The sequence below is a fragment of the Zalophus californianus genome, chromosome 9 (genome assembly GCF_009762305.2).
Source record: "Zalophus californianus isolate mZalCal1 chromosome 9, mZalCal1.pri.v2, whole genome shotgun sequence".
NCBI classification, from domain to species: Eukaryota; Metazoa; Chordata; class Mammalia; order Carnivora; family Otariidae; genus Zalophus; species Zalophus californianus.
Window position 1 is genome coordinate 108836030 of NC_045603.1, and position 26815 is coordinate 108862844.

General features: G+C 37.5%; 2 protein-coding genes across 8 annotated transcripts in view; one reads left to right on the top strand and one right to left on the bottom strand.

The window, feature by feature from the left end:
- Positions 1 to 26815, top strand: part of PARD3 (par-3 family cell polarity regulator) — a 646927-nt gene that overhangs the window by 478800 nt on the left and 141312 nt on the right. For 5 of the 7 annotated variants that reach the window (XM_027592712.2, XM_027592715.2, XM_027592717.2 and 2 more), the window contains 2 exons: positions 1111 to 1221; positions 15218 to 15460. In XM_027592712.2, coding sequence (XP_027448513.2) covers positions 1111 to 1221; positions 15218 to 15460 — 354 coding nt within the window. The remainder of the gene's footprint in view (positions 1 to 1110; positions 1222 to 15217; positions 15461 to 26815) is intronic. The other 2 variants (XM_027592716.2, XM_027592718.2) reach the window with 1 other exon arrangement.
- Positions 20354 to 26642, bottom strand: LOC118357327 (ubiquitin-conjugating enzyme E2 E3-like). The gene is made up of 2 exons (XM_035729154.1): positions 26356 to 26642; positions 20354 to 20388 (listed from the first exon to the last, which is right to left on the bottom strand). The coding sequence occupies exons 1-2, from the start codon at positions 26609 to 26611 to the stop codon at positions 20354 to 20356; spliced, it is 291 nt and encodes a 96-aa protein (XP_035585047.1). The 5' UTR covers positions 26612 to 26642.

Consider the following 26815-nt stretch of genomic DNA (forward strand, 5'->3'; position numbering starts at 1 on the left):
GCCAGGCCATTAATTAAAATACCTTTTTTCTCTTTTATATCAGTTTTGGACTACCTTTTTTTTTTTTAACTCTCCTCCTTTTCAATATGATTAATTGTTCAGCATAAGCTAGATCCCTATTTTGTCCTCTGAAAGAAATACTCGATATATTTTATATATTTATGAATGCTTAGTTTAGTAACTATAAAAGATTTCTTTTTTGAAATATCTGGTGACTAAGTCACTAAGATGAGAATGTATGTAGTGCATGCATTCCAGGCAACATGGTCTTTTCTAGAGGAAAGCAACAGAGCAGGACAAAGAATTGATAGCAAATCTAGGCTCCTGAGATATTTTGGATGCCAGAACAGAGTATTAGTGTTTTCGCAGAGAGCTTCCAGTTCCGTGGCCATCTGTGAAAGTTTGTGTGGACCAGTTTGGAATCATGTGTCTGTTCCTCATGTTTGTTTTTGATCAGATACAGATTTCGAAGGCAAAGATGCCACATTCAGCGATTGCTTTTCATCGGATTTCGGAATAGTATTTGATGAGAATGCCTTAAAGCTTTCAACTTAATAAGCTCAAAGTGTTCTAACAGTGTAAATTATCCTTTGTACTTCAAACCATGCAAACATGGCCTTGTTTGTCAGTTTTTAAACTATGATGAATGTTTCCAATAAATCTGACTGTGAAAATAAGAATAGTTGTTTATGGAGAGATTATTAAGTAGATAATTGTGGATTACCATTCTTTAGTCATAAGAGCAACCCATTCTAATGCAGATTTTTTGGCCTCTAGCTTTTGAAGTATTCAGCACTCAGCCCTATACATTTATTAATTGTTTGTTCAGTAAGGATGAACTGCTAAGTTGTTTATTTTTGTTTCGCCAAAGGAAAAATGGGGATTGAGGCCATTTTCAAAAGGGTTGTCTCTAGAAAGTTCTAATTAAAAATGAATCCAATCATCTGATTGAAAATATTCATATTGGGCAAAAACCAGAGAATTGCAGGAGACCTCTTGGCCCTCATTTTGAGGAAGGTCGCATTTCATTGAGTAAATATGTCTTTGTCACAAAAGAATGAAAACTCATTTTGTATATATTGACAAGTTAGAATTTTTTGTTATCAACAGGTTTGGCAAACATCGAAAAGATGACAAGATTGAGAAAACGGGTAAAATAAAAATACAGGACTCCCTTACGTCAGAAGAGGAGAGGATACGAATGAAGCAGGAGCAGGAGAGGTAGACTTCAGTCATTTGATTAAACCTCATCAGATAGAGCTTTTTGTCCTTTCTACTCTTTTTTCTTTTTTTTTTAATTTGAAGAATTTATACTCAGTGAGTTTTTAGTTTTTCTGTATAAGTCCAAACACTGATGGTTGTGGGATAAATAAAATGTAAAGAAAGATCCAAAGGAAAAAACCATATATTTATTTGAGGCATTAAGTGAATTTTAATGGTTAAGATCTTTGCCTAGAAGGTAGTAGAGCATATTAGATGAATTAAATAAGCATTAAGACTGAATTTATGATCACTTTTAAAATCACAAAGAAATAGTTATAATTCCATTTCATTCGTTTATGAGTACATAGCATTTTATGATAATTTTTAAGACTATTTCTCTGGAAATAAAACCTTGAATTTTTATATCTCATTTAAAATATTTTGATTTATAATAAGAATTGATAATGCTTTCTTGCTATGTTGTTTTCCTCTCAAACCTGACATTTGTTTCTTTTTTTTCTCTATTTCCTTATCCTATTTTGTGACATTTTCCACTTAAATTTGATTGCATCTCTTCCAAAAAGATTGTCATCTGTTGAGTCATTCCGTGGTAAGAACCCAAAGACCAGTGAAATGAATGAGAAGTTTCTTTAAGCAGATAATTGAAAACCATTTCTATAAGTGATTAGAATTTCTCTTGCTGTAATGCCCAGGAGATGAGAAAGCCTCCTCGAACTTCTGTTATTCGTGTTTACAGGCTCACAGTGAGCTCCTCTGGATCCTTTACTTCGCAGTTTCAGAACCCCCCACAGCAAGAGACACTATGCCTGTTGTACTTGGGGAATAATCCGGGTAATGAGGGTGCCTTGATAAAGGCGAAAAGACTAAATAGTGTCCATAGCTAAGATGAGAGCCTAGCATCTTCAACTCCAGATTCTTGCTAACAATTCTGGAGTTGGGACACTTTCAAGTCTTATTCTTAATGAATGAAAGAACTAGAAAGAATATTCTACCATGGTTTTCTTTAGAAGAGATTAATGTTTGGATATTTTTCCACTCATCTTTCTCCCACGTCTGAGGCTTTAGGCTAGGATAGTTACTCTGATTCTCTGTAGCTTTTCAGAGTATTAAATAAATACATGGGAAGGATAGGGATTTGTAATTTGTGATGCAAATCTGGGTTTATTCTTCTGGTTTTTTCCCAGTTTTTTTCCCAATCCTTCCATTTTCTTGCTCTCTAGGACTCTTTCTAATCCTCACCAGTTTCGAGATCCGCAAATTTATTAATAAGCTCACCGTTGTCAGGCCTGGGCACACAGTATTCCTTAGTGTGTACAATATGGCGGTTAATTGCTCAGTACTATAAACTTCTATCCTAAGAGAGTATAGAAGAAAGTGTATACCAGCTAAATGTATGTGCTCAGGTTTATCCACAGGCAAGTAATGTGATTTAGCTAGAGAACAATCTGAGTGATTGAAACATTATACTTCTCCCCTATCTTGATGCCAACCATAGGGGATAGATTCATTAATCCCATACCATTGTTCATATTTGCTATATCCTTTTCCTGCAGTTTAAGATGATTCCTGTGAATGCAGAATTCTATCAACATTTTCCAAGATACTTGTTATAATGCGTAGTCAAGTTCTTGCAGCCAAACAGTGATTTTTACATAATGGTTTCACTTGTATTATTAATTTGCCTAAGGCACAGTTCACTTTCAGTTTTGCTTTTAATCTCCATCTCTGTACCTCTAATGATGCAATACTTCTGGGAACTAGATTGGTCATAATGAATTTACAATGTACAGGAGGCCTAAAATAAAAATCTTTTAGGGTCAAGGAACAAGTGAATGGTGCATTAAAAAAAATCAATTAGCTTCATAATTTAAGAAAACTATTATACTCTGACTTTGTATTTCAGTAACAGTTTTTACAAGTATGTTTTATTTAAACTCATGGATCTTGTAATAGAGCGAGTGCATCATGAGACTTACTGAATTACATAAGTGGAGCTTGTTTAGTGTTTGTTATTTGGGTAGGGCAAACCTTCTTTTGTATGTCCTCCTTTCTCTCTGTCTGTTGGCATTGGTGATGCTTTGAGAATGGAAATTGCAACTTCTTTGGGAAGAATTTGGGTGGAGGAATAGATAAAAATAAATAAAGCACTGCTTATATTCTCATCATAGCTTTTGCTATGATGAGTACTAGCAGATGAGTAGCGAAGCACCTCCTTTAACATCATTTACCACTGTAGCTATTTGAGTCCCCAAAATTATTTTGGCTTATTTCATATAAAAAGAGAAAACTTGACATCCCCTGGTTATTAATTATGATATGTCCATATACAAAAATATTTTTGTCCATACACATCCATGAAGTCTGAATATGACTCAAGATATAAATATGGAACAAGTGAAAGGACAATGAATAGAATTGAAATATGTTTTCCTACAAGGTTAGGATCTATTTAGATCGTGAACGTGAACATCCTTGCTAACTTCTCCCCCTCTCTTTCCACTTGCTGCCATCCCTGGGAGGTGGGGTCTTGAATAAATGCTGTCCTCCTAGGAGAAATGGATGAGGAAGACCCCAGCATGGCTCTGTCCTCTGACTCTACTCATCCTGCCCTGCCAACAGTCCAGGCCTGCACGCCTGGGCTCTCTTCCTGAGAAGCTGGGAGAATGGGGATAACGCCAAGGGTAAAGTTAGCTGGTCTTGTGATGTGCTATTTTGACTTATAGCTCCAGGCTCCAAACCAAGGCACCTTAGCCTTTCAGAGATGCTATTGACCACTGTTGGGCTAGGTGGGGGAACGAAGCAGTGATGGGTATTTGGAGCCGAAGGATGAATTCAGTGCTTACTGCTCTTTCTGGTTTGTCTTTCGGGCATGCCAAGGGACAAAGCCCCTGTTGGGTCTTTTCCACCATTCAGAAGGATTGGGCTCCAAACCCATAACAGAACATATTTAATTCAATGATCTGTGTCACTCAGGCCCACTTCCCTACCATTATGTTGACCAAGTGTCTGAAGTAACATTTGGCTTTCTATTGTGTTTGTGCTCCAGTGGTATCTCTACTTAGGCTCTAAAGGTTGACATATAAGCCATGTGGTGGGGGAGTTCCCCAAACAGTATTTAGTAGCCGAAAAAGGGTTCCACATGCAAATATGTTTGAGAAACACTTGGTTAAACCATTTATGCATATTTCTTTGCTCCATTATTTCTCAAAACCCTACTTTGGTTAATGTACCTTGTGAGTCACCAAAGAAATGAATAGAGATTCCTCATTTTCTAACTTATTTATTCACAGAACATCCCCCTTCACTTGTTTTCTGTGAAATACCAACATCTCTCAGAATTCAATCACTGGGGAAATACTGGTGGCAAGCAAAGGACATTGGCTCCTGGGTCAGCCATATCCAGCTCCCTCATCTGACTGGCTGTGGAACTCCGGGTTGATTGTTTCATAGAATCATGAGCAAGTGTAAAGCCAGTGTTTGGGAACTGCCTCTACATTATGGCTTCTGTTTTGTGTAGTTAGGAATCTATTCCTGAACTTTCATTTTCTGTTTTCTCTTTCCCACATGTTTTTCACCTGTTTAAAACACATACCTTTTTAAGGTCTAATTCTAATGTGTTCTAATTCTATATCTATAGAAAATTTGAAAGAGAAAACATAAATTTAGAACTGGAAAATAAAAATTTATCTGTCATAATACCACTGTTAACATACTGGTCTATGCCTTTCTAATTTATTTCCTATAAAATATGTATTTCCACACATGCGTACTTTTAAAAAGCTAAATCTATTTTCATTTTTTTCAAATTTATTCACTTATTTTAGAGAGAGAGAGAATGCATGAGCAGGGGGAAGGGCAGAGGGAGAGGGAGAATCTCAAGCAGGCTTCCCGCTGAGCATGGAGCCCGACTCGGGGCTCAATCTCACGACCCTGAGGTCATGACCTGAGCCCAAATCAGGAGTTGGACGCTTAACTGACTGAGCCAACCAGTTGCCCCACATCTATTTTCATTTTGATTTATCTTGCATTTTATTTTATTTTATTTTGTTATGTTATGTTAGTCACCATCCAATACATCATTAGTTTTTGATGTAGTGTTCCATGATTCATTGTTTGCGTATAACACCCAGTTCTCCATGCAGTACGTGCCCTCTTTAATACCCAGCACCAGGCTAACCCATCCCCCACCCCCCTCCCCTCTAGAACCCTCGGTTTGTTTCTCAGAGTCCATTATGTTGCATTTTTATACATTCTTAGAAAACCATGTTGAACTTTTTCTGGAACAAGGCCAAGTTTGTATGAACAGATGGATGGATGGGAAGGAAGGACAGAAAGAAGGAAAGAGGCAGTCTGAAAGATGAAATCTTAGCTGCAGTATCTGACCAGATTCCCCAACTCTCAAAATTTACCTCATATGTTATTCATTCTATTAAATGAAATTTAGACGTAATGTTAACTGGCTTGTGTTTTGTAGTTACTCAGCAAGGGATACCTATTCTGATATTCTTATCTGTTAGCTATGTAGTAAGTTGTACTTGGAAGTATTTTCAAAGGGACTGAATGCTTCTAGTGGAGGCATGAAAAAGGTAAATGAATGTCTTACGAAATTTTCCCAGTATGTGAAGGATATTTATAAAGCTGCTAAGGAAATGTATGGCTTAAAATGTTCCATTATTCAAAGTGATAATCACTCTTAAAAGCTTTGTGTTTTCAGTACTAGGCCATTGAACTGTTTGTGCCCACAGGTGGTACTCCCCCTTCTTGGTGCCTCATTTGCAACTCTGTGCAGCATTTCTGCACGTGGTTCCTATTCACCAGCATTTCTTTTTTTGGTTTTACCAATTGTTTCCAATATCTGCTTTACATAATTACTTGAAATTTTGATAAAAACTTTTTTGTGGTGTTTCTTAGTTGGCAAAATCCTTTTCAAAAGATGATATATGTTTATGAGTTTTTGCAGAAATTAACATTTTAAAATATCATAATGTAGTAGTAATGTTTAAAGTGCATGAGTGGAAAGTTCATGAAATTATAGGAGGAACAATCAAGAAGGCAGTAATGGGTGTATTCCCTGTGCATCTGAAAGAAAAAAGAAATTTTCACTCATTTTAGCTTGAAACTTAGTATTCAGTCTCCCTGAATTCTGACAGTAGAACCCAGATAACCTGGATGATCTTTGCATTTAGATCGTATATTGTCATTTGAACAAGGCTTGACTTCTAAAAATTAACCTTTTAATGAAAAATATACATTTTTCTATTCTATAGCAGAGCTTTTCATATTTTCTCTGACCTCTTGAATCCTTCAGAAAAGTCAGCTTGAATCACTGAGATTAGTTCCATCAGGCATTTTTTAGAAAAATGTATTGTTGCAGGTGAACAGAAATCTTAAAGAATCTATTGACTATGTGGAAGTTCACTTACTTAGACCAGTATTCGGGCACATTAAGTCTTGGGTGTGTGTGTGTGTGTGTGTGTGTGTGTGTGTGTGTGTGTGTGTGTGTGTGTGTGTGTGTGTGTGTGTGTATTGACGAATTTTGTTGACAGACTGTAACTGGAGTAAGAAAAGGCAATTTTATATTTGATGAGAGCTGTCTTAGATGTATTTGGCATTGCAACATCTCTTCAAGTTGGAAATAACTAGGTGCTTTGATATTCGTGAAAGTCAGAACATAATGTGAGTGAATGAGTATGTATAGGAGTGTGTGAGCGTGTGTGTGTGTGTGTGTGTGTGTGTGTGTGTGTGTTTTGGTTTGTGAAATATTATTCTAATGTTCCATTAATCATTGTAAAAGAGTTTTTGTTTCACAATATGTTAAGTACACAACATGATGGTATAAATTTTGTATTATATTGTCGTACCCTCTCTTAGGGATCTCTTGTATTTGTTAAGAGGGGAAAAGATTTAAGCCTGTTAACATTAGAAAATTGATATAAAGCAATATAATCAGTGGTAACTGATTAGGTAACTGCAGAGCTTTGGGAAGGGGATAGATTGACAGGGTAGAGTTAATAATGAACACTTCCTGGAGATGGTCATTTGGGGTCTAGTTCCCAAGAACTTACCTATTTAGGAAAGTGGACAAATTCTACACCCGTGCTCAGGCACAGGGGCTCACAGGGAGGAGGCATTCTTTTGACTCCTTGGATTCTTTACAAATTGTGGTTGTATTAGCCATTAGGGTGTCTCTTTGACTACTTTGATCTCTTTTTCAACTTTTAGCCATTTTATATTTTAAAACTGATATCATTTCACTTGAACATTAAGGGATGAAGCCTAACTTTCCCCCACCTATCATATGATTCCTCTGTAGATCTCTAACTTGGCCTTCTTCCCTTGAATGGGAAACGTGCCTTCAAAACAATTGGTCCTCCTCATGAAAAAGTTTTTTTCAGGACCCATTTAGAATATGGAAGTTTTTTCTTCTCACTCCACTTTTACCTCAATATTACAAAGAGGTTAAAATCCCACTTAAAATAAGACTGTTTTCAAAGTAAGACATGTAGTGGAATATTGTTCCCCTTTTGGGAATTCGGCATAGATGCCAAATTGGAAGCATGCATATTGGGAGGTGGCAGTTAGATTTCTGTAGCAGGGAGAGCTGAAGGATTGGTGGGTTGAGCCACACTATTTCCGAAGTCTGCCATTTGCTGAGGTGTTTTGAGTGGCAAATACAGCATTCATTCAGTTGACACAAACTGCTATCATATTGAACCATTCCTTTCAGTTATCTTGTAGTTTAAATTTCATTCTGCCATACCTTTAGGTTTTATTTGATGAATGTCTGTAATACTGATTTTTAGAGAGAGGAAATACTGTGGGGGAAAAGAACCTCCAGGAACTTTGTTCTCAGAATGAGGCTTCTGGATGGCAATGCAATGAGTTGGGGGTAAAATGTTTCCTAAAAGAGTTGATTGTAAGGTCTTAAACATTGTTTTGAAGATATTTAACAACTATCTAATATGTAGCAATCCAAAATTCATTTTATTTTTCTCTGATAAACTGATATTAGTATATGTTATCTTCTGTACACATTTACAGTATTTTTTTTAAATTAACATCAACAGGTCAATTTCAGGTTCTTGGAATGTTTTGAAAAATGCACCATGGGTGTTCCCATGTATTGAAGTTTTGTAACTTTGGAGGTGGAGTATTTGGGATATAACTAACTTAAATACGCCATTGATTTCCATCCCGAGGAGCGGGTCACTCAGTAGTGATCTCCATGCCTGTACCTTTTCTGGCTTTATAAAGACCATACTTCATAGCCATAAAACAGTTATTTTCATCTTACTCTACTGCAATTAGTGCTAAAAGCCATTTATTGTAAAAGCAAAAATCCTAATGAACAGAAATGTTACAAGAACAGAAGTCTTGTGTGTTTTATCTTCATCATGCATCATCCATTTTAATTAGAGAAAAGGGTGGTGAACACTGTGACAAGAGTCTAGAATTAAAATCATTAATTGATGTCAAGCTGAAGAGAGACTGTTAGCATGAATTTAGTAACAGCAGGAAAGAAATTAACCTTATTACTTTATTTAGTATATTACATTATTTTGTGTATTGTTGTCTATGCAGGTTCAAGGCAATTTCATTATCATAATGGAAAATACTTTTTTTTAACAAAAAGAAAGGGTGTTTGAACATATGTTTGAACATAACAAATTGACATGATAAATTCTTCACTTGTTAAAAGTCTTAAAAGTTTTTAAAATATTCTTTCTTCTTTTTTTTTTATATTTCAAGAATAGGGACATCGTGCCTGATGATGTTCCCTATCAACCTCCGTCACTACAGCTGTCTGCCATCATTTAGACCTCAGAATAGTTCTCTTGTTTATAACTACTAAGGACTGTCTGAAATGCTTAAAGCAATAGACATTTATTTCTTTGGCTACGTTTTGGGCTAATCAGTTACCTCTGTCATTGCTGAGGTTTGGCCCAAGATAAATTGGATGGATAATGCTAAACAACAACCTGACTGTTCAGAAAAACGAATGGCTCTTACATCTTAGAGATAATTTGTGACCTCAGGGTCACGATAAAAGAATAGAGGGGGTGTCCTTTTAGAGCATTGACCATCTGGAACTATTAAAGGCTGAACTACAGTGAACTCACTATCTTTTTTTAAAGTTTCCTTAAGAAACTATACTATTTTTATTAAGACACCAAAAATATTTTCTCCCTCAAGTCAAATATTTCTTTTCTAATTAAGTCTCTCCAGAGAGAATGAAAATATATCACATGTAAATATAACATGATTGTGTTCCTAAGTCCCTTTTCTCACTTTAGAATAAACAAGACATTCAAGTATAAAAGTATATAACAAAATCATTTGTGTCTTTTGTTAATTTGACTGTGAATTGTCACGAAAATTCACAAAAACCATAGTGCATTCCCGGTTTTAAAAATCTGTTCAGTGCCATTTGCACGGCAGCAAGCTCATTAGCAATAATTCCTAGAATGAACTTTAAAACGCACATTGGTCCAAGCTGGTAACCGGATTCATTCACCTATTGGAGCTCTAGCCCCACTTCCGGGGCACAGGTGTGCTGGAGTTCCATTCTGAGGCTTTCAGCAGGATGGTGAGCCACCAGGGAGGGAAGGAGGGGTGCAAACAGCTTTCATGGCTTTGGGGATGAATTCATTGGTGATGACAAGATAAATGATAAAAAATATAAGTCTTTATGTTATTGGAACTGAGAAAAAAAATTAATGCTTTTAGAAGGTGCTGTAGATGTGACTGCAATGTTTATTGGATTCAATGATTAGTGGCAATTAGTAATAGAGTACAAATTTGAGTAAAAGAAAGCAGATGAGAGCTGGGCTTTATGAATAGTAGCTCGTGCTGCCAAGCACTTCTTCTGAGCAATTGACTTGTTAGAAATTGACTCCCAAAATGAAGATTAGTTTCTGTGTAATTTGGAACAAAAGAACATTCAATTTCAGGACCCATCAATAATATATTGAAACTATTGTGCAAGAAGTTTGGGGAGATTATTTAGGTTTCATGCTTCCCTTGAGAAGAGAATGTTCATACTCTTTTTTTCTGATGGCTTCTTTTCTGAACAGGCCTGCATTTTCCAACATAATTTTCTTCACTTTTTTCTTCACTTTTAGTGAACTGAAGTTCAAGTACCATAGGGCTCACTCATTTATAAACCAATTTGTTACCTTTTGATTTCAGGAGATCTCCAAATTTAGAGATTTTGGCTTTATTTCTGTTGTAGCGCTTCAAATTTCTACAGGTTCCCAAACTTCAAGACTTCTGTGAATGCCCAGCCACCCTGTAGCTAGGTGATTCTCTGATGGTGACCAAATATAGTAGTAATGTAGATCGTCAGATGAGTGATCATAATTGAGTTTCAAATTAATATCCCATTGAGTTGAAGAAAGAAGTCATTTCTCTCTTCTGTAGTTTTTCTGGCTGAATACAGAGTCAAAAAGACAGTATGATGCAGAGAATAAAATGATCTCTGAACTTATATGAACTTTTCATCATGAATATCCAGTATTTAGTGGTAATCAGCTTTTATAATAACATCCTTGACTGTCATAATCACTCCTAAGTGAGTAAGTAGACTATAATAAGAAATCCAGTATAAATTTAGCTAAATTTGACATTAGAATTTGACTTGCTATTTCTCTTATGGGTATTCTCTTTGTGGGACTTATTAGAATCTAGGACTCTTCCTGATAAAAATTGCAAATTCCCAATAGTCTCTTATGAATTAAGACAATTTTTGGTTCTCAACTCAGGAAATAAGGTCCTTCTCAGATGGTTTGGGGAACACGTGCAGCATTTTTGCTCGCCCACATGGCTGGGGGCACTGCTTGGTGACATGTGGCTGGAAGCAGTTGTGCGTGAAGTTTTGCAACTATAACAAGTTACCCTTTCTCAAATGTCACTGGACCCCTGTTGAGGAACACTGAGCTAGGTGAATTTAGGTACTTCCATTTTATAGCTGGGAAATGAAAGAAATTAGAAAAAATTGGCCAGGCAGTTCCAAAATTTGGATAAACAAGACTGGCCTCATGATGATAGGCTCGATGTAAGAAGAAAACAAGGGAGAAAAATGCACATTTTGCTTGCAATGCTATGTGACAGTTTTCCAGCTTTTTTTTTTTTTTTAAAGATTTTATTTATTTATTTTCACAGAGAGAGACAGCAAGAGAGGGAACACAAGCGGGGTGGGGGGGTGGGTGGGAAAGGGAGAAGCAGGCTTCCCGCGGAGCAGGGAGCCAGATGTGGGGCTTCATCCCAGGACCCTGGGATCATGACCTGAGCCGAAGGCAGACGCTTAATGACTGAGCCACCCAGGTGCCCCAGTTTTCCAGGTTTTTAAAAACTTATTTTGAAATATTTTTCGATTTACAAGAAGTTGCAAAGATGATACAGGGAAGTCTTGTGTACCATTCATCCAGTTTTCCCCAGCTGCTAAAACATACGTGGCTATAGTACAATATCAAAACCAGGAAATTGGCATTGCTACCATGTGTGTATATAGTTCTGTGTCATCTGATCATGTGTGTGCTTCATGTAACCACCACTGCAATCAAGAAGCAGAACTATTCCTTTGCAAAGATCTTCCTCGTGCTACTTTTTTATTAGTCACACCCACCCCTCTGCTCCCACTGTTGCTAAATCTCAGCAACCACTGATCTCTTCACCTGGTCTTTAATTTTGTCATTTTGAGAATGCTATATAAATGAAATCTTATTTTGTTTCAAAAGTATGTGACCTTTTGAGATTGACTTTGTCTCCCACATAGCGTAATGTCCCTGAGATCTATTCCAGTTGCTGTGTGTATCAATAGTCTGTTTATTTGTATGGCTGAGTAGTGATCTGTGATAAGGACATACTTTGGTCTATTTGTTCACCTGTTGTTGCATCCTTTGGTTTTTCCAATCTTTGAATATGAGAAATAAAGAGTCTTTGAACAGTTGCATACATGTCTTTGCATGGACTCAAGTTTCTATTTCTTTGGGATAAATGTCTAGAAGTGCAATTGCTGAGTGGTATGGTAAGTGTATGTCTAGTTTTGTGAGTAAGTGCCAGACTGTTTCCCACAGCAGTTGTACCATTTTACATTTCCAGCAGTAATGTATGACAGGTGCAATTTCTTTACATCCTTGCGAGCACTTGATATTATCACTTTTTTATTTTAACTGATATAATAGGTGTGCAGTAATAGCTCATTGTAGTCCTAATTTGCATTTCCCTAATGGCTGGGGATGTTGAACATCTTTCATGTGCTTATTTGTTATCAGTATATACTTTTCAAAGAAATACTGCTTCCTGTCTTTTTCTCTTCTAATAGGATTGTTTTTCTCATTGTCGAGTTTTAAGTGTTCTTTACATATTCTGCACATGAATTATTTGTCAGATATGTGGTTTGCAAATATTTTCTCTTGGTCTGTACTTATCTTTTCATTCTCTTAATAGAGTCTTTTGGAGAGGAAATGCTTTTAGTTTTGATAATGTTCAGTTTATATGCCTTTTCTTTATGGATGATGCTCTTGGTATCATTTCTAGGTGTTATTCCCCAAGTGTTAGGTCCTAAGGATTTTCTCCTAATGTATTATAGTATTACATTTTTATATTTAAATATGTAATTCATTTTGGATTAGTTTTGTGTAGGGTATGATGTGTAAATCCAGGGTGCTTTGTTTTGTATTGTTTTTGTTCTTGGCTAGGGACATTTAATTGTTCCAGCACTATTTGTTGAAAAGAATGCTTTATTTCATTGAATTACTTTTGTGTAATTAAGAGAAATCAGTCAACCTTACTTGGCTATTTCTGGGTTCTTTCTTCTGTTCTATTGATCTGTGTGTCTGTCCCTCCATAGATTTCACAGTCTTGATTATCATGGCTAAGTGTGGTTTTTCCCAGTTTATTATTCTTTTTACAATTGTTTAGCTACTCTATCCTTTGCCTTTCCATATAAATTTAAAAATAATTTTGTCTATATCTATAGGAATCTCCCTGGGATTTTTATAAGAATCATATTAAACCTGGATATCAACTTGGGGAAAATTGACTTCTTTACTATGTTGAGTCTCTCCATTTTTTAGATCTTCTGTGATTTTTCATCAGCATTGTGTAGTTTTTAGCATATAAGTCTTGTACATGTTTTGTTAGATTGATATCTCTATATGTTTGTACATATCTATAAACCAACCTTTAGTTTTTATCTGTGTATATATTACATTTTTTTAGCTCTTGTAAATGGCATTGTATTCTTAATTTCAGCATCTGTGTTCTTTGACAGCATATAGAAATACAATGGATTTGGGGTTTTTTTTTGATGCTGTATGTTGTTACTTAGCTGAATTTATCTTTAGTTCTAAACCCCTTCGTTGGGGTTTTCTATGAATGTAGACCTGCAATGACACCATTATGTCATCCACAAACACGAATAGTTTTATTTCTTTTTTTCCAGTCTATTCTATATACCACCCATTTCTTTTTCTAGGCTCATTTCACTGTCTAGAATTTCCAGCTCTCTGGGAGAGCAGACATCCCTAGCCTTTTCCTAATCTTAAAATTCAGTCTTTGACATATGATATGACGTGTGACGTGTGACGTATGACTTTACTAACAGGTTTTTTATAGTTGTTCTTTATCGAGTTTAGGAAGCTAGCTATGCTCTCTTACTAGTTTTTTTGAGAGCTTCTGCCATGATGGGTGTTGAATTTTGTCAGATGCTTTTTTCTGCATCAGTTAATATGATCATGTGATTTTCTTCTTTAACCTGCTAATTTGTTGATCACATTGATTGATTTTTGAATATGGAACCAGCCTTGAATTCCTGCAGTAAACATCATTTGGTTATGGTGTATGATCTTGTTATATAGTGCTAAATTCTACTTGGTAATATTTTGTTAAGGGTGTTTGTTTCTATATTCACGAAGGATATTGGCTCATAGTTTTGCTTTTTAATTTTTATACTATCTTTATCTGGCTTTTGTATCTTTTCTGTATTTTCAATATATACTTACATGTCAGGAATGCTCGCAGTGGTTTACCTCAAATATGAAAAAAGCAAGTAACTGCAATAAAATGTTAAATTCAGTCTAACATATTGCTTTATATACATAAGACTTCACTTTTAAGTACACAGCTAAATTTGTAAGTATATAATGGAACTACTTTCCCCAACAAAAATCATTAAAATTCGATTGAGGGGCGTTTAATTATTTTTAGGTAGCTAAGATCAACTTAGGATATGAATTACATCAATATATTATAGGTTGAAAAGGCCTTTCTACCAAGTAGCTCAATAAAATCTTAGGAAATATCTAAACGATCTTCAGTAAAAGTGGTTATTTAAGATCTGTTTCTTAGTTATAACACAGAAAAGTTTTATTTCAGAATTTGATTGGATACGTGCCTTCTTGTCCTTAGTCTCAGGATTTGCCAGTTCTGTATACATCGCATATAATCAAAGCTGGTGTCATTAAACTGAGATCTTCTTTTGCCATTAATAGAGAATGATGGTATGGATTCATGTTTAGGTTTCATAATATGTTGTATGTGTATGATATATTTATAAGTAAGATGTATACAATATGTACCCACACATAAATCTATACATATATAGTATGCATGTGTGCGTGTTTGTGTGTGTAACTTTAAAAAAAAATCACTTCTTGCTTTAAAAAAATTCATGAGTAAGACTCAGGTGGATGCCTAAAACTGTCTGTTCCTGGTGAATTTCTAAAACTAATCAGTGGCAATTTAAATTAAGATGTAAGTCATGACTGTATCTTATTGACATGAACAAAAGCTACCTAAAGTTATTTTGGAGCATCCATGATATTACCTTGACAATCTAAAACGACTATACCATTGTTTATACCATCAATCTTCTTATAGTTGCATGAAATAAAATGTATTTGATGACATATTTTGATGAATGTTTCTATATGCAGTTCTTACTTAGAAAAGGCATCATTTCTCTTCTTTCAACTTTGTTCTAATTTTACAGGATTCAAGCCAAAACTCGTGAATTTAGAGAGCGACAAGCTCGAGAGCGTGACTATGCTGAAATCCAAGATTTTCATCGGACATTGGGTTGTAATGATGAGTTGATGTATGGGGGAATGTCTTCCTATGAAGGTTCTATGGCTCTCAATGCCAGACCCCAGAGCCCAAGAGAAGGACATATGATGGATGCTTTGTATGCCCAAGTGAAGAAGCCGCGGAATTCCAAACCTTCATCTGTAGACAGGTAGGCTCCAGGAGCAATCAAGGTATTGCTTCCAAATCAACTTTTATATAGTTTTTGACAAGGGAGTGGATTGTTCATCAATTCTCATTCCAGGACTGCCTTTTATTAATGGCCTTTAGAAAGCCGTTGTGTCTAAAAGTATTGAGTTTACACAAATCGAAGGTTAATGGAAAGAGGAGCAGAGGTTTTGATAGCTTTTCTAATGATTCCAACATATTTCATCTTGTCCTTAAAATGGTTTTAGAATGGAGAACTAACCTTTAGTTTGTAACTCAAATAAAAAGCAAACTTGAAATTATGGCTCTTCTACTTAAGCTGTATCTCCTTTTGTTGCTAACAGAGCCTCTAGTTACAGTAATTAAATAGGTGGAGAGTGGCCTGATTTGTTTGAATTATGATTTACTTAAAGGGCCTCATTTTTTGGTGACATGATTTTCTATTATGAAAGAATTAGTGATGAAATGTATAATATAGCCAGTCTCCAAATTGCTTATTAATAGCCACAGACCAAGGTGTGATTATGTATATTAGTATAGCACAAAGGAGTGAAAGGCTGACTCTGTATTAATGACTGCACACTTATTTCAAAATTTAACTAACTCTATGGTTATATATTTATTAATGGCTATATATTTATTTTAAATTCTGAAACATTTTAAAAACATATTTTTCCACCTATCCATTTTTGTGTTCAAACACCTTTAAAGTTTAGTTCAGGAGGAAAATAATTCTCATTTATTTTTATCTGAAACATATGCATGTTATTATCATAAACAATATACTAATCTCATCATATATTATAATGGTTTCTTATAATCATTGCTCTCTAGAGGGGAGCTAGGCTTTGAACATTCAAAATAGGTTTCACTTAAAGGGTGTGGTTCTCAAGCTTGGCTTGCATCAGAACGCCTGGAGGGTTTCTTCAAACACAGATTGCTTAACCCTTCCCCAGAATTTCAATTCTGCGGGCCTAGAAGCGAGTGGAGCCTAGAATTTGCATTTCTAACAAGTTGTCTGGTCTGAGGCTGGTGCTGCTGGTCTCTGGTACTGCACTTTATGGACCCTGCAAGACTAGAGACGAGATGGAATTCGTTCATCTCTAGCACCCATGTGTGATTTGGCTGCTACGTTTTGCAAGCAGTCTATTTTAGTTATTTAGTTCCAGCTTTAATAGGGGGTTTGCAGATGTAACAGGTAACCTTCAGGCAAACCCAGAAGGAAGCATTTTAAAGAGTAGCAAAAGGATAAGCAGGCCTTAGGGTAAAACTCTAGTCCGATTATTTTTTTTTTTCTTCCTTCTTTCCTTCTTTCTTTCTTTCTTTCTTTCTTTCTTTCTTTCTTTCTTTCTTTCTTTCTTTCTTTCTTTTTCTTTCTTTCTTTCTTTCTTTCTTTCTTTCTTTCTTTCTTTCTCTTTTCTTTTTTTTCTTTCTCTTTTTTGTTTGGTTTTAGGTTTTCTTTTTTATGAAAATCTATTTGATGTTGACTGTAATGAGTTAAGTAATGTAAGTTAACATTAGAAGGATTATGGTTTATTTAAACCCCTTTGGTGTGATCACCTAGAAAGTTCAAAGTGCTTGTTAATCAACATTGATGTATCAGGGCTCAAAGAATAAGGTCATTATCAGTAACAGTGACATTTTCATAAGAAACTTCTTACTTGGTTTTTGTTCTACTTGTGAAAGCTGCTTGTAGAAGGTCAAATAGCACTTCAAGGCCATGACTGTCCCATTGAAAGTGGTTTTTTTGGGAGAAAGGACAGCAGAAACATTGGCATTGCCTGTTAGTAACTTTTGGAAGAACTAAAAGAAAATTAATGTTGTATTGATCATTGATAAAAATATTAGTCATTCCCAGCACCTCCCACATCTAGTTTGGAAATCTAGTAAGTAGTGCATGTGCTTGTAGGGGCTTCGAAGTCCCAGCTGACATGAGAGATGGGAGTCCAGAGGCACCTCTCCAACCCCTTAAGGCCAGAAGCGGTTGTTTAAACCCCAGTTGAAAACCTGGTGCCCCACAAGAGTCTAAATCTCCCCTGACAGTTTCTGCAAATTTTCAAAAGGATGTAAGTGCTCAGAGCACCATCTCCTCCTGGGCTCCAGCATCCCTGCCTGCAGTCTCAGCTCTGCACCCGGCTGACCCCACACAGAAACTCAGCCTCCTGAACTCATTTCTATCAAAAACCCACTCGGCAAGACGTTTCAGCAGAGACTTTTGTCTTGGGGATGAGTCAGACCAGGCAGTGAACAGCTCAAAAAATCACATCATAGACATTGCTGTATTCAGAAGCCCCCCTCAGCCTCACTCAGGCATGGCCTAGACAGCTGTGCACCACTGGGGACCTCAAGTTCATGCATTTGTGCCCCCAAAGGGTGATTGGACTAGAGGATTTCTAAGGCACTGCCAACTCAAGAGAGAGAGACTTTATTTTTTCTTTAAAAAGGATCACAGGAACTTTTTAGTTTTCTGTAATTCTCATTTTTACAGAGAACAGGATGTCCACCAAACAATGACATTAGTAATAGAAAAAGTTGGGAGTTATCACACCTGTAAAGTACTTCTTTACCAACCTGTCATCGAATATGAATTTGACTTGGAAATAACAGTATCACCTCCATTGTCTTTATCTGTCAGAGTGAAAGTGGTGGAAAAGTGGTTCTCAGACTTGAGTAGTAATAGAGACTCTTTTCTAAAGGACAATCTCTTGATACTGCAGTACAGAATTAAATAGTTTTGATTATAATGTTACTTGAATATGTATAAAAATAAAATACGGCTAAACTCCTTCTGTTTACAGCCATTATACAACTATAAAACCAAACATCTTTACAAATTAAATACAAACAAAACAGCAAAACCATTACATTCAAATGAACAACGTTAATTTAATGTGGCCAATAATGTGTTTTAAAATCTAAACTCTTGCACAAATCATTAATATGGTGGTAGCTGCTCCATGGCAGGTTCATTTGAGTTTGCGTGCCTACCCTCACAAGCCAAGGGCTGACTCCATCCCCCATCCCTTTTCTCTGTAAGATTTCTGCGATTCTTTTGCATGCTTGCACCCAGCTACCTTTGGTCTCCATGCCACATCAGGGCATCATTTACATGTGACGTCCAACTTGCTTTGGGTATCAGTAACTTGAGACAACGGAAATGCCATTTCTTGGTGCCTTCGTGTTTGGAAACTTAAATTCAGACAGTGAGATAACACACTTATAAGATGACCTAGAAATGCTTATATTAAGAAATAATCATTCAAATGAAAACAAATAAAACTTAACACTCCTCAGAATGTATTTCCTGTATGAAGAATATACCAAATAAAGAAACTCCCATCAGTTAATTAAACTTCACCAAATTTTGTAATTGGTGAACTGGTGCAAATTTACTATTCAAATGTTTGGACTTCATGGGACTATAGGTAGTCAGTTGACAATCTGAAGTGTAGCCTGCATCTGTTTTTGGGATTTTCATTGTTTGGTGAGAAAGCAGCATTCTGGAATTTCACTGCTTAATGTTTTGATTGATCGTGTAGTTAGAAATATGCATCTGTTAGCCCCCCACAGAAATAGCCAGAGTTAATTCATTAAATGCTGTGAATTTGGTGTCAAAATAGGATACTTTCTCAGTTTCCACAGACTATTTATAAAATGCTTTTTTTTAATGGGGTACCTTCATCTATATTTCCATGCCAGTTTAATTTGACTGGCACCTGAACTCTTATCTGCCTGTATGTGTTGGTCACAGTGTCATTGTTACTACATTTCATTAATGCCCTCGGTAACATTTTGGCTTTTCATTTTGGGTTGATGCTAAAGAGAAGTCAACCCTACCCTTCTGTTTTATGTGAATAATAAGGCTTAAACTCACAAAAATATTGGTGTACTTACATTTTATTCTGATTTTAACCAGAGACCTCAAAGATTTAGCTATGTAAATGATTCATAATCCTATACTTCTTTGGCAAGATTGTATTTCCTACTTGATTATATCTTCAGGTGCCTAGATACTTGAGAGTCTGATACAGTGCTCTCTGATACACTTGTCCCCCGCTGTGAAAGACATCCCAGCCGGCTGCCTTCCCAATACCTGTTCTCTCCTTCCTCCTCACTTAATAGAATCCCAGTTTTGTCCAGGCTGGCAATGTGCCCAGATAAAAATTCAATTTCCCAGGCTCCTTTGCAGTGAAAGGTGATTATGTGACATCATTCTGACTAATGAGTTAGAAGTGGATCTGGATGGAACTTTTTCTGCAAAGCTAGTTTTTTTCTAATTGGAAAAAATTGAGCCAACTCAGCTTTTCCCCTTTGCCATTTCCCCTTCTTCCTGCCTAGAACTTGGGTGGGTGCTCCAAGGTAGGGTTTATCTAACAATCTTGAGGATGAAGGCCACATGGAGGAAGAGGGAAGCAGCCCATTCCCTTGAACTACGGTTCTAATCCCGGCATGCCCACCCTCTTTGTGACCTGTGCAACTTGAGCCTCTTACTTGTTTAAGTCACGCTCCATCATTTCTGTTCTGTGGAGCCAAATAGCATTTGGAACCTAGTAAATTATGCACACAAGAGCCCAAAGGAAATAATCATCCTTAGATCAAGACTGTCTGGAGAACTATGCCCTGGTCAAATCATCTCCACGGTATTTTGGGAAATTAAATAGTGGGCAAAGTTTTCTAGTCTTGCTCAGTTAGCTCTTCTACTTTTCACTTTATTTAGCCTGTACTTAAATAAATGTTATTAGTTAAATGTCTGCTAGCATACATCCTTCTTCACTCCGATACAGCACCATCTCCTGGCAGCTCTTACTTCTCTCAACAATCCTGCTATAAAGTGTAATGTACAAGAGCCTGAACTGTGGAGCACACTGCCTGAGTTTGGTTCTGGGTTCTTCCACCATCAGCTGTGTAAACTCTCTGCTTCATTTTCCTCATCTGTAAAATAGGGATAACAATGACACTTACTTTATCAGGCTTGGGGAAGACTACGTCTGTTAATACATATAAAGCACCCGAGTGCCTGGGTGACTCAATTGGTTAAGCGTCTGACTCAGGTCATGATCTCAGGGTCATGGGATCAAGCCCCACATGGTGGTTGGGGGGGTGGGGTGGGGCCAGCACTCAGCAGGGAGTCTGCTTCTCTCTCTCTCTCTCTTCCCCTTTTACCCGCCCCCTTTCCCCTGCTCCCACATGTGTGCTCTTTCTTTCTCTCTCTCTCTCTGTATAAAATACATAATAAAAAAATACATAAAAAGCACTAGCACTGTCCCTGGTCCACAATAAACCCTATTTAAGTGTTTGATGTTGCTGTTGTTTGTTAGGAAATGGGTGTTTTCCCATCCCCACCTGGGTGCAGAAACAAGCCAAGAATGGAATTGAAATAAATTAAGATAGGTTTTATTCCTTACACGTAACATACATGTAAAAGTGTGGGCATGCATCTCTACTGATACCACTGAGTCATTAAATAGCTTAGTCTCCAGGTGTTCTCCATAAATCACATCACATCATGAACATTCCTCTTTAAATTAGGACGTACTGGGTTCAGTATGAGGCCTTGTGGAGTGCTTCTTCTCTGTAAATACTTGTAAGTGCTGGATACTGTAAAATGGCTTAGTTGAGTGAAATAAGTAGGGGGAATAGTTGTGTAAGAATGTGATCTCTCGTTTGATTTCAGTCCTTTGACAATTTGAAGGTCTTCATTTTGTACTTTCATGGAATTCTTTGAAGTTCTTCGTGTTCTACTTTCATGAAATTCTTGCTGATTCCAAGCTTGCAAAGCTCCATGGAGATACAGAAACTTGAACTTCTTAAACCTTGTCTAAAATTTTGACATTTCTATTTACATCAGGTTATCTCCAGGTAGGGTGGATGGGCAGGAATCACAATCTTAAGAACTGTCACAGACTGCGTTCTGGAATAATGAAGTTTCAAATTTTAGCATGTATACGAGGAACCTGGAATGCTTCGCACAAATGCCGGTGTGTTGACCTCCCCTCATATTCTGATGCAGTAGGTCTGGTCGGGGACTAAGAAACCACATTTTCAACAAGCACCTCAGTTGACTATAATGCAACCGGTCCATTCGCCCTTTGGAAAGCAGTACTCTTGGGCTAATGAAACAAACAAACAGACAGACAAACAAGATGAAATGGATCTCTAATGTAAGTTAGTTTATTAAGGCTAACAGTGAAGCTATGAAATAATTTATAGTTTGCATATTGGGCATAGCTTTATCTTGGCATTCATGTATGTCCACTGTTCACCTATGGTTAAATAATCATTTTGTTTAAAAGGTCAACTACAGGTGTGATATTCATAAACTTTATTCAGTGTTTCTTGACACTTACCAAAAGTTTCTTTTCATGTAAATTTAAAAGCTTCGTATGCTTTGAATTCTAACAAAGAAATGATGAAATGCTGGTCAATCATATTTTTATTTACTTGAAGATACCAAGCAATTCATATTTTTATATCCAGATACCAGAATCTGTAGTTAAAAACTACAGAAAAACAGCTCTAATGGACATTTGCTGACTGTCACCAGGCAATCATTTGCCACCAAGAGTGCATTGTCCTCAAATATAATTGAAATAAAATAGGTACTGTGCTGCTATAAATCTAAATAGCAGGAAAATAGTAGGCTAGACTCCCCCAGCTTGTTCAGGACACCTTAATGGAAACATAAATACCATAATCATATGCTTTTTGCATGCATTTTACCACTAAAAAGAAAATGTGGATTTTAAAAGACCCTTTTGAACTTGTTTTTTTTTTCCCCGCATTAAAACTGAAATCCAGTTGTGTCAAAAGGAAGTGTGACAAACAGAGAACAAAGCTAATTTTCTTAGATATAGGTAGTTGTTAAACAAGTGCTCTTTTTAAAATGTTGGGTCACATAACAAAGTTGTATTTGCTATATTCAAAAAGTCAAATACCACTTTATTTACTTACATTTACTTCATCTCTGCTTTTCTTGAAATATGAGAAAGTCATTCTCAAAGGTAGTAAATCTCATTGTCATGATGAGTTTTGCAAGTTGGTGCCACTGCTGACTCATGTGCTCTACCCCAGGCCCTTCTCAGTGTCCTTAGCTATCGTTTTCTGACCTGCCGACCTCGGCCAGCTCCATCCACCTCAGCAAATGCCCCAAACTGGGTTGTTCCCTCCAACTTGCCTCTCTTGTCCAACCCTACCACCCACCTTCATCTGTGCCCCGGCTCCTTCCCTCTCCCTACTTGCTGTGGGTCAGCTCTCCTTCTTCCAGGCCAGTTCTGTGTGCGCTCTGCCAACCCCACCCTGCAAGGAGCCTGTTCCATCAGTCCTTCTCAGCTCCTTCTTCAGCATGTGCCTCTCTGCTCGCTCTTCCACAGAGTGGGTAACCATGCAGATGTCTTTATCATGCTGTTAAAAAAAATCCTTTTTTACCTTCTAGCTATTTTCTGCCCTGTTTTTCCTCTTCACTTCTAATCCAGACTTCTTGAAAGATTAATCTAGATTTGATATAAACTGCTGGGTCTTCTTTCCCACATCACATTCCTTCTTCGTGGTAGGCATAATAATGCCCTCCACCCCCACCCAGGATGCCCATTTCCTAATCCCTGGAACCTCGGAATATGTTGCTCTATCTATCCAGCAAAATGGACATGGCAGATCTGATTGAATTAAGGATCTTAAAATGGGGAGATTTTCCTAGATTATCCATCTAAAGGGGCTCAGTGGAATCATAAGAGTCGTTTTAAATGAAAGAGGGGGACAGGAGAGTCAGAATCAGAGAAAGATTTGAAGATGCCGGTCTGCTGACTTTGAAGACAGGAAGGGACCATGAGACAAGGAATGCAAGTGGGTTCTAGGAGCTGGAAAAGGCAAGGAAACGGTCTCCCCTGGACCCTCTAGAAGGAACATAACACTGCTGACACCTTGATTTTAGCCCAGTGAAACCCATTTTGGGCTTCTGACCTCCCAAACCACAATGTAATTATAGTTTCCTAATGGTCTCCGAGATTCCTGGTCCAGTAAACACTTCGGTTCTTTCCATTCGGGATCACTCTGGCATTCCTGAAACTCTCTTCTCTGTGCTTCTGTGTGTGCAACGTTTGCCTCTTGCTTCCTACTTCCTATAGGACTATTTCTTAACTGTCCCTTTAAGGATTCTCTTCTTTCCTGCTAAGTTTGAATTCTTTAGGGAAATAGCTCTGGACCACTGCTACTCCCTATGTGGTGTTTTGGCTAAAGTTTTAACTACTGTGTAGCACTGGTGATGGGTAACCTGCACTAGCCCAGTCCTCTCCTTTAAGCCCCAGACCCTTGGAGCTAACTACTAGCTGGGAGTGCAGGCTTCCTGTGTCTCTCAGGTACCTAAACCCAACCTATCCAAAACCAGATTCATCACTTTCATTCCAAGCCTCTTCTAGTTTCATGAGCCGAATCTCCAAGATCCCCAGATTTGCTCAAGACATAAATCTTTCTTTGGCAGCCAGCCTCCCTTCCCCCTCCCTCCCACCTCATTCAGTGATGGAGGCCTACAAGTTTTACAGTTTAAATAATTCCAAATCCTTTCTCTCCTTCTGCACCACGACACGTAGGCTGGCAGGGGTCTACTAACTCATCTCCCTCTCTGCGCTCCAGTCTTGTTCTCCTCAAATCCCTACTTTTCCCAGTACCTGGAGTTTTCTATGCAAAATAAAGATCTGACATCTCATTCCCTTGGTTAAAATTATTCTGTGGCTGTTCATTGTCTCCTCGATGCAGTCTGAGCCCTCAGCACAGCGTCTGTGGGCCTCCAAGACCTCCTGTTTCAGCCTCATTCCTAATTATATCAGACTGTGTCATATTGGTTCACATCCTACTTTCAAAACAGAGGATCTTCTAGAAGTATAAATCCAACTTCATGAGATACATGGGTGAATTAAGTGGTTCTTTGGTCGTTATATGTTGTGCAAATGTTAAATTTTGGTGGGTAAATGGGGCGCCTAGGTGGCTCAGTTGTTAAGCATCTGCCTTCGGCTCAGTTCATGATCCCAGGGTCCTGGGATCGAGCCCCGCATCAGGCTCTCTGCTCGGCGGGAAGCCTGCTTCTCCCTCTCCCACTCCCCCTGTTCTGTTCCCTCTCTCACTGTCGCTCTCTGTGTCAAATAAATAAAATCTTTAAAAAAAAAAATTTTGGTGGGTAAAAACAAGCAATCACCATTCATTAAGCTGTTCTAATATAGTTAGAGATGCAGCAATTAAATTAAAGGCTGAGGTGACATAAACAACCCAACAAATGAAATCTTGAAAGTAATGAAGCCATAAATAAGGTCATGGCTAATTTTAAAGACTTCTTGTTTAATTCTTTTTGTTGATTAACATTGCCTGAAACCACAATTTGTTTGTAGAAGTAATGTGTAATGGGGGTTGTTTATTTATATATTTATTTTAGCCTTAGAGAAGGTTTAAATATTCCACAGAAATATGAGGATAAGGGAAAACTCTCTTAGACCTTGGTAGTCATCAGGCAAATAATTTTCCAGCACAGTGTGTTGGCTTTTGTTTTAATGTCTTCCCCTTTGCAGGGCACTGAACTTCTGGGGCTTTGATGATGAGCTAGCTACACTGTGGTTGAAATCTGCTTGAGCTGTTTTGGTATTTCATTTGATTTTAGCCGTCTAACAGAAGCTCCAAGATCCTGCTTTAAATGCAACTTGGCATGATAACTCATCTTTTTATTCTGTCCCAACTACCTGGTCCTCCTGTCCTGTAGACAGTCCGAACCCATGGACTCAAGTACCAATCTTATTGGTATATAGTGGTCTTCGGTTGGTATTATTTTCTTTCTTTCTCCTGAACAAAGCTGGAATATCAGTCAACTCTTAATATAAATTCATGAGGATTTATATGGAGCCCTGTTGTGAGATGCATTTTCAACTCTTGGGGAGACTTTATCAAGACCTGACTCCAAAATCCATTTTTAAATTAACTTCCCAGATGTTCTAGAGCTTTTCCTCTGGCCCCCCAGCCCCGAGTATGGATAACTGCCCAATTAGTCTCTTTTTTGCTGTTTCATTCCTTTTCTTTTCATCAGTTCCTCATTGGTTGACTTTTGTGTAACTTAAGGAGAAATAGTAGTTGATTGAAAAATATTTGTTGTATTTTCCAATTAAGGAAGTGTTTGGGAAGTCCTTAGCATCTTCCACTAAAATAGATGATTATATAGAAATGTGGAAATTCTAAGCTTTTTGTATTGTTACAGTACAGAAAATGACTAGATAATTCATATATTCTATGAATATGTAGTAATTACTTGAATATATATTTGAAATTGCATAAAACGGACTCATGTTCATAGAATGAATGGATCAATAAATCATTGTATTTTAGAGTGTATATATATATATTCTGTAAAACTCACAAATATTTTTAAAACTGAATTTTCTATATCAGTTTTTGTCTTTTATTATTAGTTCTACCTCATAGACTATACAGGGGTTACAGGATTGAAACCTTAGGAATTCAGAGGTTTTTTTTGTTGTTGTTTAACATATTAACAAGTTTATTAAAATTATTCTAAAATGTAACGCAAGAACATTACACCAAGAGATGAAAATATAAAGAAACATGAGACCCATACCCAAGTCTAGTTGGGAAGAAAGGGCAAATGACAAGAGGCAGTAACTAGCAGAGAATAAATAATACATAAGTCTCTCAAGAGATGTGCAGGAAAGGCTTCACAAGATGTAGGATTTGAAATGGGCCTTAAAAGATCACTACAGGGGCGCCTGCGTGGCTCAGTCATTAAGCGTCTGCCTTTGGCTCAGGTCATGATCCCAGGGTCCTGGGGTCGAGCCCCGCGTTGGGCTCCCTGCTCCGCGGGAAGCCTTCTTCTCCCTCTCCCACTCCCCCTGCTCGTGTTCCTTCTCTCGCTGGGTCTCTCTCTGCAGTTAGGAGGAGGATCAAGAGTTATTTCAGCTAGCTCCTTCTGAATTCTTTTAGCACTAGTGGATAACTTAGCAGTGGTTTTGCTAGAGAGTTTGGTGTTTTTCTTCTGCTGGGTGGCAGAAGGTTTTCTTTCTTCCTGTTCTTCAGGCTCTGGAGCGGCTGGGTCTCGCTGGTCCGCATCTGAACTACCACTGCTGGTGCTGGGGCTCTCATCATCGGACCTTTGCCTATCACTGGACATCTTGGTGAAGTTATTTCTTGGAAAACTCAGCCGCCCGCCCGGCCCGCTCCTGCGCCGCTACAGTGTGGGGGAGGGAGAGAGAAAAAAACCCTTCCTTAAGGAAATGGAGGCAGCTGTTGGGGGGGGTGGGCAGGAATTCAGAGTTTTTAAAATGTCTGTTCTCAAAAGAAAATACTTTGGGGCCAGGTAAGTGTCTCGTAGGTG

Coding starts and splice junctions, on each gene's coding strand:
- LOC118357327 (XM_035729154.1), bottom strand. CDS start 26,611: ATGTCCAGTGATAGGCAAAGGTCCGATGATGAGAGCCCCAGCACCAGC. Junction 20,389..26,355: donor TAACTGCAGAGAGAGACCCA/GCGAGAGAAGGA, acceptor CCTATTTTACAG/ATGAGGAAAATGAAGCAGAG.